This window comes from Daphnia carinata, chromosome 3 (assembly GCF_022539665.2).
Source record: "Daphnia carinata strain CSIRO-1 chromosome 3, CSIRO_AGI_Dcar_HiC_V3, whole genome shotgun sequence".
NCBI classification, from domain to species: Eukaryota; Metazoa; Arthropoda; class Branchiopoda; order Diplostraca; family Daphniidae; genus Daphnia; species Daphnia carinata.
The window spans coordinates 10,630,424-10,643,062 of record NC_081333.1 but is presented as its reverse complement, the minus strand read 5'-3'; the positions used below and the strand labels follow the sequence as shown (position 1 = coordinate 10,643,062).

Genomic DNA, 12,639 nt, shown 5'->3' with positions numbered 1-12,639 from the left:
CGCCCAACCCCGAGATTCCCGCCCATGAGGATTAGCAAACAAAACAAAGATGGTACGGTTGAGTATTGCCTAATCGGCATTCGCTAACTTCACTCCTTGATGACGATTGTGATTTGTGTGCTTGCACAAATGTATGCCTTTATACCTTTTTCCTTACCTTATTTCCCCGCCAAGCAGTATTGCTTATAGTTTCACTTTGCACCGGGTACTTAGATCGGTATCACGATTGGTATTTGGTTGGTGGAGGTTTACTAACACTAATTGCTTTCAAAATAAACAGTAAAACAAAATAATTGTTTATTGTGTATTGAACTAGTTCCTTGAAGAATATATCCATATCATAAAAAATTCGTCGCTTATAATCGGATTGTGTACCGCCGTTGGGCAGTCCGATTGTAACCTCACGGGGCAAATAAAATACGTAACCCGTCAATCCGCCCCACAGCCGAAAGGCAGTAACCTGACCAAAGCGGGACAGAGCTCTATTCATGATTGAGATTGTGAACCATGAGTTTATTTTAAAAGACATCCAAGACCGGGATTTCCCCAAGCGAACATGTCTGCCGTTCGTCCAATTGTTTGTTTGTGCTGTATGAATGGGTGTTTTCTGTGCGCTTTCGGAACCGCAACGTCAACTCTTGCAGAGTACAATGAATCATTATGAACTGCCAATAGCCTATAAATGAACACCTGAATCACTCATCAAGATACCATTTCCTTGACGTGAACTCAAGGTCGCTATTCCTATACGCCTTATGTTCTGATAACGAAAAATGGCACGCCAGATGAACCATCGCGTCCTAGAATCTATCTTTTGCCATAATACATAAATATGACAAACTTGGATAAGGTAATGGCCCGAATGCGCAGTTAAACAGCTGAACGAGGGTGCATGCTTCCCTTTTAATACAAGATTTTATGCAACTTAAATTTGCTTGGCGTAATCATTTGACTAAAACAATCAAGTGCTGCTTTTCGATAAAAAATGAGTTCCACTGTGCCGATTCATCGCTGTTTCCCTAGTTCATTGTACTAGCCAACAAATGTGAGGTCAACTGTATGCCTGTGCGGATAATTGACTTGCACTTTTGCGTTGTTAGAAACAAAACCTCAAGCTCTTTCGTACATTTAGGGTAACCATAACAAACATCAGTCATGTAAAACTAATTTTAACGTATTGTTTAGCAACGCCGAAAGCAATAAACAGCGAGAAATTGTCGAAATAGACTTGGGTTTGTAATATAGACGTAGGTCGGCAAAAATAGTTTGAAAAGACTGCTCCTTAATTATTTGTCTAGAGCCATTCTGTTGCAAGGAGTGTATGCGATAGATAACTTGATTTTCGTTCAGGTTCCATTTTCAATATCCTTAGATTTATTGAAGCCTATTTGACGTCAAGAGGCGCTACTACGTATACAGTCAACTGAACCCATTGATTACGGCTACCTCTTAACACCCCCCCAGCTCCCGTACGTTGAAATATCTTACACGAGAAAATGGGGACTAGAGTAACGCCCATCAAAAGCTCGAATACACTATAGTTAACGGAATCTCCGATTACAATAATATTACTAGGATTTCCGAATCAGAGGTTATTGAATGCAACTTAACGAACAAACGAGGAAACGTCTACGAGCAAAGAGGCTAAAGGAATACAATAAATATTTAAGCACTTTTCGAAGTAAAGCACAAACAGCTTGTGCATTATCTCTTGTGCTATTTACTCGATCGATAGGCCTAGCTTGCAGTCTGTGGACGATTCAGTTTGGGGTTTGTTTATCTTATAGTTGTTTTCTGATGAGACAGCACACCCTAAGCTCTAATACACACGTACACAGTTTTTGGAACAGTCGAGGCCGTACTGCGTGGGAGTATAAAGTCGATTGGAAAGGAGATCCCTGGACGAGCCCATTCATTCAGCCTCATTCATTCAGTTTCGTTCGGTCATTCCTCTTAGTACATGGGGGAGGATAGAAATAGAAGGATGTCAATAGGCCACAGCGACGACAGATAGGAAATGATGAAAGGACGTCTCAGGACGTCCCTCATTTTTGGCCAAATACCCACGGTGACAAGTTTCTCGTCACTTCTTCTGGCTGGTAAATAGCCCCCCAGAGTGCACTTTTGGATAAACGTAGGCCAAAAGCACCTGCCAAATGTCAAGGGAAAGAATAGTAGAGCCATAAAAATTTCATGTATTTGTAAGCAGTTAAAACATTTTATGTCTCTTAGCTTGTCAAACGGGTCGTTAAGTATTTCGAGTAGATCTACTTTACTTTAAAAGCCGGAAAGTGTGTTGTAGGCGTGTAGTATGCATCTGTCAGTGTTACCTAAACGTTGTTGAATTCCCAAATTGATATTCCTGGTCCTCAGTGTCTCCTTTTTTTTTAAAGGATGCAACTACTTTGGGATCTTATAGACGGTTCCGTATTGACAGAAGGTCTCCAAGCGCATGAATGAGCTTGTTGATTTGTTGCATATATACACTGGGCTACGCATCGCTCGGATTTCAAGCGGAGAAATAACCCGTGTGCTGGATACGCACAAATTCAATTCAAAGGAGAAGATACATTTTTTTCTTTGGCACTGCGCAATTATTGACGCTAGGGATATAAAGTACAGATATCAACAAAGCTATATATGTAACAGTCACTAGTTGCCTTAATGCGAAAACGATTGGGCACATATGAATTCTGTCATATGCGAGGATTCTGATTAAAGAATTCTTAATATATAAGCTGGAGAACAAATTAAACCGACGTGAAACTGGGAAGAACTTGACGTACAAAACATACAATGGTATGCAAACTTGGAATGCTCTTACTGTTTCGCATCATATAGGAACTCGTCCCGCACCCCATTTATGAGGTGTAATTAGAAAACAAAAAGGATCTTCCCCTTGACCAAATTTTTATCTGGCAGAAAAAGGCATAAAGCAAAACAATTTTTTGTTGTTTTATTCCTTTATTTCTGTTTCGTTTTGCTGAAATTCCAACAGGCGCTTGCGATTGAAAAGGAAAAGTTAAAACTAGCTTTACGGCTTTAAAAAAGCTAAAACAAAAACGTATACTTAAGACGGAAAAGGCTACTCTTCTTCGATAACTTAACCTTTCGTTCGTGTAAAGCACTTATCTTCGTGTGAAGAAAGAGTGTTTCACACTTGTCTATGTGTAAAATATCTGTGAAGTCAGCTTGTTCGATACTACATTCACCTTCCTACCGGGATTTCAAGTTACCGAAAAACTCATCTACACATTTTGTCTACACACTTCAGAATGTTACACTTGGACGAGAACGTTGCGAAGCTGAAACGTTATGGCCATGCAAGTTTTGGCAAGTATGCATTTCTGCATCAGTAAACGGTTTAACGCAACTGTTAGACAAGACATGAACCTTCTTAAGTTCTATATGATTCTTCACAAAATTTGGGCACGTTCCCTCTGATTCGGCCAAAGTTTCTAACTCGTCCTGCTGCGTCCGACACATCTGTCAAGTATTTCATCTTACACGTCGCGACAGCCTATAGTTACAATCATAAAAAGACAACCCTTATACGCACGTACACCATCAATACATACAGGTTTGATGTGTAAGGTTGTATGGCCTGTGTGTAGCGCAGACTACTGATACGTGGACTAGACGCGGATCCCCAATACGTTGTACTTTCTTCGGCATACAATGGACCTATTATATCCTAAGATCTTCTCAGTATCGGCATAGGTGTATCGGCATAAGGTATGGGCGTAGAGGACGTATACACGCACACATAAACCAAAATGGATTCAATCTTTGCATCGCATGTTCTTCAATATCCTTTCACGTTATTCGCACACCACTCAATCTTGATACAAAATTTCCAATTTATCTTCCTTGATATTTTACCCCCCTGCTGCACTGAAAATGAAGCGGGCGGAAAAATTTAGTCGATCACAAGCACAAAGGTGTTGCAAACAATTGGATGGAATAGTGAGAAAAGCTATTTTCAACTTACCGGAACTAGTGCTTTTGGATGGGTTCTTATCGCGAAGTAGTACTTTTTCTAATCCAGCTGTAGAGGAAGGAAAAGGAAGTGAACAGGATGTGCAAGAAATGCGAGTGCAAAGAACGAAGGCCAAGGTAAAGAGAAGAGCTTGGAACGAGGCGATAACGAGGACTCGATTGGGGCAAGAAGTGTACGCACGGTCCATTTATTAATCCCTAACACTGCTACTCGTTACTTAAACGAAAAGGGACACATACAAACAGTAATTGGGTCGGTAGGTAACGTAAACATTACTTTCACGTAAAATCATGTTTTCCAACTCTGACGTCAGTCCGATTTAGGCCTCTTCTTGGAAAGGTACTCAACCGAATTCTTCTTACAATTGTGAAAACATCCGCATTTAACAGAAGTTGGTTGCTCATGAGCAGTTGCAAATCTGGATGAGCACTTGTTTACGTACCATTCACTATCCCCTCCATCAACTCTCATTTGATGCTAACACATGTAACACAGTTACACTACACTACACGGAAAACAATGTTTGGATGAAAATAAAAGGTGCCTACTCGATCACGTCTAACCTTTGCGTTGATCCCAGTCCGAACGATGACGTTTATATATGGCCCGTCATGATAAGACCAGTATATGGACCTTGGGTGATTAAAGGATATATAAAAAAGGACATATGAATAAAAGATACGAAAGAGTGTTCTAGTTACACGTTGAACGACGGACATCGAATGGCATGGAATCAAAGAGACACAAGCTTGAATAAAGAAAAATACACAAGAGCTGTCATCCGTTGTCAGAACTCCATCGTTTTTGGGTTTATGGGCCTTTACGTAAGCCTGCGTGGATTCAACGAGCATAAAGGTTAACACACTCTTTCCGACTATAGCGGAAATCTTTCGCCTTCTTTTGTTTTTTCATGTTCGCTATTTTTTTTAATAGGCCTTGTTGAATCAGTTCATTATAATACCCAGATGCTGGTCGAATGGTTTCAATGCACATCATACGGTTTTTATTTTTCGATGTATTCTACGATAACATGCGCCAGAGAGCCCGTTGTCCCGCACTGTAACAACTAGCGAAGGAAGGCAGAACAAAGTCGCGCCCCCTTTGCCACGTCTTGCTGACACCGCGGCTTCGAGGGGCTGGATGCCGCCGCCGAGCAAGTTCTCTATGCCCTCCCACGCGCACGTCTGCTCTATAAAAACCCAGTCTGTCGCTGGACAAGCAACTCTTGTTTCCTACTTCATCTCGACCGGTGCTGAGCGTGTGCCATCACTACCAGGCATCTAAACGCAGAACCCAACTGTTCTTATCTTCTTCCGCTTACTTGTTCAACTATTTCCTTTTGCCTTTTCATCCTTTTGTCTGTTCGCCCGACGTCGGAAAGAAATCAACGAGCTGTCGGCAGCTGTTGACATCCGCTTTGTCAGCAGGAAACTATTCAAGAGCGCAGGTAACTATATCTTGTATAACGCATGGCTTTAGAAAACAATGACGAACGTTGTGTATACAGTATTTACGGAATGAAATTGTTTGATTATATCACGTCCCTAGACTTAAGCTTAGCAGTTTCACTATGTCTCAGAAGGCGACACCTCTCAAGCGTTAGATTTACTCTAATAAAATAGATTGATTTTTTGCGATCACCGTCTGCCAGTTGTCGTCGATTCAATTATCGGAGAAATCGCATTAAGGATGTCTACAGCAGAAATGTTCAAATGGCAAAGTTACTGTGGGTGACAAGGAAAGTGAACTGTCATTTCTTTGAAGCTAGCTCTTCAACAAAAGAAAAAAACCCTCTTCTTTATAGCTGCTTGGTGACAATGAAAAGAGATCAATCGGATACAGAAACGTATAGGTGCCACTAGCTTTTGGCATTGCTTTTACTCTCTCACCATCAGGCGAACGTCATTTTCTCTTTTCACTGAACAGCGTCGATCTTGGCCTTTTAGTGGCGTCCCATCATCTCAGAATGATTTTTCTTTGGGTATACACGGTTAGACAGAAAGGACTTACAGTTCAACCCAAACGTCATAGAAAAAAAGGAAAGAAAAGGCGGAGGGGTTTTGATCTTGATATGACACACACTCAATTCGATATACGGGCAACTTGAAGTATCCATCAGAATGTCGTTGTCACATTTCTCATTCCAGCCATGAGAGCCGTCTATCTCCTTTTCAGAAATTGATTATCCGTCGCTCGTTTAGATCTTTGATTTTTGAAACTCACTCTTCAACTTCGGAGAGTCTTTCGGAACGCTGTCTATTTCCTGATGCCGCCTATACTAAAACCTAATGTTGGGTGAGTTGCCCATCGATTGCGATGGCATAGGATATTGCTGAATGATCAGCAACACGCGCAAGCACCATGTAAGAATATACCAGCATAGATATACACAACTGTTAGAGGTACTCCTTTGACATTAACGTAGCGCTTCCTTCCGAGTTTCGTACAGGTGCTCCCGCTCTATTTATATATGCGCTATTGTACGAGGTTTCATTTGTCTTTACATCACGTGTGTGCTGGGAAGCATCAGGCTGGCGAAAAGCAATTGATCGCCGTGGCAACTCGAATCTCATTAGTCATCTCGATTGTCTTCTTTCTTCTTCAAAGGCAAACAATGTATATATAAAACTGACGAGGCACACACGGATGAAATTTTGACGACAAAAGATAAAAGAGTGTACGATATGTCTAGCCTGGATATCAGACCGTCCTCTTTTTTCACGAACTTTCCTTCAAAATGTAAAATACCCAGAGCCAATCGAATTATCTTGTTAGGCGCAACGGTTACAACGTTTATGTAGCGCACAGCGAAATGCATGTCAAGCGAAATAGCTTTGGCTGTATGACTATCTAGACGGATCGACACATTTCGTCTTGAAATGACTACGCCAATCTGGTTGTTGTGTAGTAAGAACATGCAGCACAATATGTGATGTCTTGTTATTCTATTCCACTCCATAAACGGAAACTATTTGGCCCTAGCGAAGAGCCTGTATCCTCAACGTAAGCTGCTGGAACCACCAAGAAAAAGAAGAATCAAACTAGCACACGACATGTACGTTTCATTGGTACGAGCCGCCTTCTTAGTTTTGACGGGTCTCGTCATGTCATCAGCCGCTATGGGAAGATTGACTGGCAGCAACGTCGACGGCAATGAAATCAACGATATTTTCCAGCCATTGCCAGAGGTGATTTGCATCGAATTTACCCTTTTAAATGAGAAATTTTTATTTCCAACTTTGGCGATAATACAGTTTTCGTGTTGCGATCAACAGGAAAGCAAGCTGCCCGTCTGTGCCGGCAACACGATATGCGCTTACCTGCAAGCCAACGCTAGAGGAATCAACACGCAACCGCTGTGCTCCTGTCCGGGCCTCAACCGCTGTCCGCTGCTCTGGGACAGCGAAGACGGACATTCAATCACACAAGGATCAGACCAGTATAAGGTAATGTTTTTTTTTCATGTATCGTCATTCTTCTTGTCTTCGACGTGGCAAAATGCGTCAGCATTCACATGTTTCTTCCTCTTCCACGCTCTTCCTTTATGATATACGACATGTGTTATTTCTTTTGTTGCCGTAGCAACTCATCCAGGCGCCCTTCCATCCTTGTAAATAATCACACACATTTGTTGGGTGATATTCCGAGAAAAATATGTTGTACTGCTGGGCTAGGTTGTCAGTTGCGCATAAAATTTGTTAGGTTGCTCAGAGGTTTTTATCCAAGGCTACTCATTGTCGTCTTTAGCTGGAACGGGCATCAACAATCCCCACAAGCTAAATACACTCATTTTTTTTAAGCGCTCGCCAGCCTCGGCAAACTAGAAGCTTCTTGAAAACCACTAAGCAATTATGATTATGTAACTTGTCTGCAATTGTGTAATGTAGACCTTACCTTACGCCAGTAGAATTTTGCGAAATAAGCCTGTTTTCGTTATTATGTAAATGGATCAAGAAAAATGTATAGCAAAATATTCATCGCGCGTAGTCGGCGATTCTGTTGGCACCTTATTCAAGTGTATCGAGCTGTTGCATTTTGATACGATGGCAGTATGGTAATTTATGGCATGACTGCGTGTGGAAAACAGGATTGATCTAGCCCGCCGGAAGAATTGAATGATGCGGATGAGGTGGTCGCGCTTTGTAATAGCAAACCACATGAGATCATAAGTTGTTCGACTTCGGAACACTTTTCGGCCGATAGGAGAACCGCAGATTGCATACGAAAACAAACAAACGGCGTTGTCAAGAACTAAAAGCCAAGATAAAAAAAAAAAAAGAGAGCCACTCTCGTTGAAGAGGTGCTTTAACAGGATGTTTATCTTTAAGTATACCTATCTGTGTAGACAGTAGCATATACCTTGACAACCCACGTATTCGTCAACGACAACTTGTAACCTATCACGGAAAAGAGTCTTTAGTTGGAAAACCTATTATCTGAGTACACCATTCAACGATGTCCTTAAAATATAACGCTCGACTGATTTTACCGTTCGTTTCTCTGTCTGATTTGTCTTTTTCCTTTCTATTTCGTCTCGTCTGAAATCGACCTCGGAAATCAATGAGCAGTATTGCCGTAAGGCTCCGGCGCTGCGCACCTGCCAACGGGGAATGACGGCCTACACGACGGTGAGCCTCATGTCCAAATCGACGGGAAGGATGTTGTCCCTCAACGACGTCAATCACTGCATTTGTCCTGGTCAAAGTGCCAACTACGACCTCGTCGACAGCCAGTTCGACGACGTCGACGACGACACCGAGTCCATGTCAACCACCTACGTCTGCAACCCGGTAAATATGAATTGGAATTATATCTCACTCTAGAATATTCGTGCAAAGTGTACATGGATACACATAAAAAAACAAAAGCTGGAAAACCATTCAGATAGGCAGCATCACAACGGTGGCACTAGAAGCCTTTGATTGTCGTCATTCACGCTGCTTTTTTTAGTGCTTTCCGTCGTTCGCACCACGGCATCCATTTGGTTTATTTACAGCAGGCGCTTCTATTACTCTTTTGCTTCAACATCTATGGTTTCCTTGATGAGCCTGTCGCGATGAAAAGGCTCTCATTAATCATCAAGGTTTCAATTCAATTTTTTTTTTTTTTCGCATCCCCGGTAACTGCGCAATCCTCGGTTTGAATGTGGGAAACAACATTATATGGTAAAACGGGAAACAAATTTCAGTTAAATAGAGCCCTTTAACTTAATTAGAGTTAGGTTTCAGATAGGCAGATGCGCACAATCAGTGATCGTTTAACACATACGCTTTGTAACGTAAGCACAGCATACTTCGAACACTTGGCTCGTATCGGCATTTTATCCCGTGTTGATATGTGTTGCTCGTGTTAATCGCATTGCCATGGTTATCGGATACCATAAAAGGGAAGTGCGATAAACACCCGGTGTAACGTTCAAGACGCGTCACTCGGAATTAATTAATTCTCCTACGGACACACAAACACTAGAGCTTTTATCGTACGTTCGAACGAAGAAATAGTGTTCTTGATAATAACGCGTGCAGGGCTTTTGTATGGTGGTTATAAGATATTCAATAGTCTGCAGATGTTGATTCGAATGCCTAATGACATTCTTCCATATCACAAAGTCATTGGCCCAGGGAATGGCGGAGGATGCCAGTGTTCGATTAACAGTTGATCGAAAATGCATTATAATGCGCTTGTGTATAATAATGCCCATAGATATGATAATAAGAAAGCAGCAGGATGAATCAGTATTACCGATGAGCACTCGCATTACATCTAGGAAAATGTTCGCCACCGCATGCCCAAGCAAAAGAAGAGATCCTTAAGAAACAAGGCCAATCTTCTTGTTATATAGCAAAGTAGAAACGAAAAGAAAGATATGCATTTTAGTCTTTTGTGTGGGCATGTCTTATTTGAACCCAGTTTCTGTCGTTTTACGGGGACGGAGATGACAGTTCCGTTTTAAAGTCAACGTCCTTCGGGACTGTAAATCGCCATGGCGATTTGGAGCCTATATGTTTTACATCTTTTATTTTCTCGTGATAGACCCAAAGGTTTTGCTATCGCCTAATGCTGATTGATTGCTGGATGTATTGCATCTACGACATTTCGCAAAAGCGAATTTGACGTCATTATTTACCAAACTCGACTTTTGGTTTTTTTTCTTATATTCTTTTTCGCCCGTAGGATGATTGGGATCGCATAAAGCGATGCCTTCCTACAGGGAATGGCACCACAGTCTTACTGGGTAACCGAGATTGCATAGAATGTACAAGCAATCTACCATGCCACAGTCTGTGCTTCAATGTCAAAGAAAATGTGCTCGTCCGGATCGGTCCGTCCTCCGTCGAAGCCAATCATAGTAGAGCAGTTGCATGTGTAAAAGAAAGCTGTTGATATAATCTAATTGTAGCTGGGATTCGTTAGTTTTGGCTTCATTTTGCGTCGATAGGGTTATTACATTATGTGCGACAAGCGAAAACGCAAAAGCCTTTATTTCTCCCACTTCTGAACCAGATGTTCCAAAAGAGTATCTCTTTTATCTCTTTCAATCACAAAACTTAGACGTAAAGAGTTTTGACGATGCCCGACGTCGTACAAGGGATGAGGGGGAGACGAAGATGAATAGGTCTCGCTAAACTAACGTTTGTATATAGTCGCATTAGTTGGCGGATATTGCGCATTCTGCACCCCCCCCCCCTTCTCCGTATGTGTATACAGTCAACAATCAAGGGTCCGCGCCGGAATATCCTGCTTAGCCTTCGAGCGGCAATTCAACTGTGTTTTCACAAAATGCTCAAACAGGCCAAAGTCCAATAGAGCTATATATAGCAACGACCGAAAAAAAAAAACAGAGTGAAAGGGGAAAAAATCTAGGGCAGAACAATGAACGAAATCTTCTTATTTTAATTACGTTCCGATTGTGTCAATAGCGTCAGTTCTTGATGAATTAGAGGGCCAACTAGCAATTTATTGTGCCACTGATTTGGAGTGCAGTCGAGTGTATTTCTTTTTCGGTTTATACATTTTCGGAAATGTATAAACGTAAACATCAATTAGGATGGTAAAAGAAGCGGCGAATGAGCAGATTTGCCATTGTTATTTGATTGTCATTGATTGGTCTGTTCTTCTTATGTAATCCAGCTCAAGACTTGCGGCGGGAGCGAGGCGTGCAAGGTGATCACGGAGACGGCCACCACATTCCTGGTCAACCCAAAGTGCCGCTGCGCTCACGACGGGACTTGTCCGTCCTCTAGCGTCGGCCACGCCAACAACAACGGCCGCAAGACCGAGACGGTTCGATACGGCACCGGAGCTCTTCACATGATCTACTGCCACTAGATGGCCATCAAATATAGAAAAAGCAAGTAATAAAGAGAAATTCCTTTTTTTTTACTCTTTAGTTTGGCTTTGGTTTCTTTCGTTTTTTTTTTTAATCAACGAGGCAAGGACGAAAGAAAAGGTTTCAAAATAAAACAAAAAAAAAACAAAACAAACCTGACATACACGATTTTTCATCTCATGTATAATATTCAAAAATCGATCCTTCGAGATCCCGATTCGTTTCTCTATTCCAGCAGCAGCTCTCTCCTATATGTCTCCTTCCCCTCCGTGTTCTTTGAATGCGACACTGGACTTCTAGGTGGCTTTCCATCTATTGCTATTCTTATTATATAAAAAATATTTCTTGGCAATTGTAATATCCTTACCCCAACTCCATCCCTCCTTTTTCCGTTTATGTATAAATATAAATGTACCATGGCAACATATTGTCATACACCTGATGTTGCGTACTTTTCAATTCGAGCGCTAGACCGTATCCAGCGCTCAGCTCCTCCTCGGCCTCAGCAAGTCCTTTTCTTCATCTCGAGGGTTGATGTATATGTCGTACATAGAAGGATCTATCTACCACACGTGCTAATTGCTGGCTTCGTTAACAACTGTAAACATTGTTGGGTTGGTAGTTAAAAACTAACACTACCTTTCCTTGTCTTTGTGTTATTGGTTTCGGTGTTTTCCCCTCTCTCCCGATCCGTTTTCCTCCATTAGAAACAACTTGATCATTCGAAAAGAAAAACAAAAACAGCATGTCGTAACTTGTGGCCAAAAGAAAAAACCGATGAAGATAAAAGAAGTATTTCTAAACAAAAAACAAAAAAAATATATCCAACTTGGTACCATTTCTGTTCTGAAATCACATCCCAAACCTGAATCCCTATCGACCTCTCACTCGCTATGTGTAATAATATACGATCGATCGAGACATGGTTCTAAAACTTTTTGCGTAATTAGATATGCACGCGCTTTTGTTTGGTTTTTTTGTGCTCTTTCTTCTCTACTTTGCTGGCGAGTTCCTCGTGGGTAGAATACTCTTGGCTTTTTACTTTCATTTTCTTCTTTGATTTCTTGTATTAGAATGCGTTTGTCGGCGGAAAAAGGAAGGCAGCTAACTATTCTTTCCTTAGTATGCCCTCCCTATAGTCGAATAAATTAGTTTACGTTTTTAAAGTACTACTGAGTCCCGCAGTAATAGAATTATAACAGCAAATTTGGGATCATGAGAGATTACGGAATAGAAAAAAAAAAATATGATAATACGTTGTATTTTTCAGGAGGATGTCAACATGGTCGTCATGCCCAATTGCAAACAG

The 12,639-nt window shown here is 41.5% G+C and overlaps 1 protein-coding gene across 2 annotated transcripts; it reads left to right on the top strand.

The window, feature by feature from the left end:
- The first annotated feature begins 5,210 nt into the window (after positions 1 to 5,210).
- On the top strand, positions 5,211 to 12,251 carry LOC130697532 (U-scoloptoxin(11)-Sm5a-like). Of its 2 annotated transcripts, none has more exons than XM_057520442.2 (5): positions 5,211 to 5,447; positions 6,988 to 7,188; positions 7,276 to 7,446; positions 8,569 to 8,790; positions 11,132 to 12,251. In XM_057520442.2, exons 2-5 carry the CDS (start codon positions 7,054 to 7,056, stop codon positions 11,327 to 11,329), a joined length of 726 nt encoding a protein of 241 aa, XP_057376425.1. In that variant the 5' UTR covers positions 5,211 to 5,447; positions 6,988 to 7,053; the 3' UTR covers positions 11,330 to 12,251. The 2 variants fall into 2 exon arrangements, with proteins under 2 accessions (XP_057376425.1, XP_057376424.1); XM_057520441.2 differs by having other exon boundaries at positions 6,983 to 7,188.
- The last annotated feature ends 388 nt before the right edge of the window (positions 12,252 to 12,639 follow it).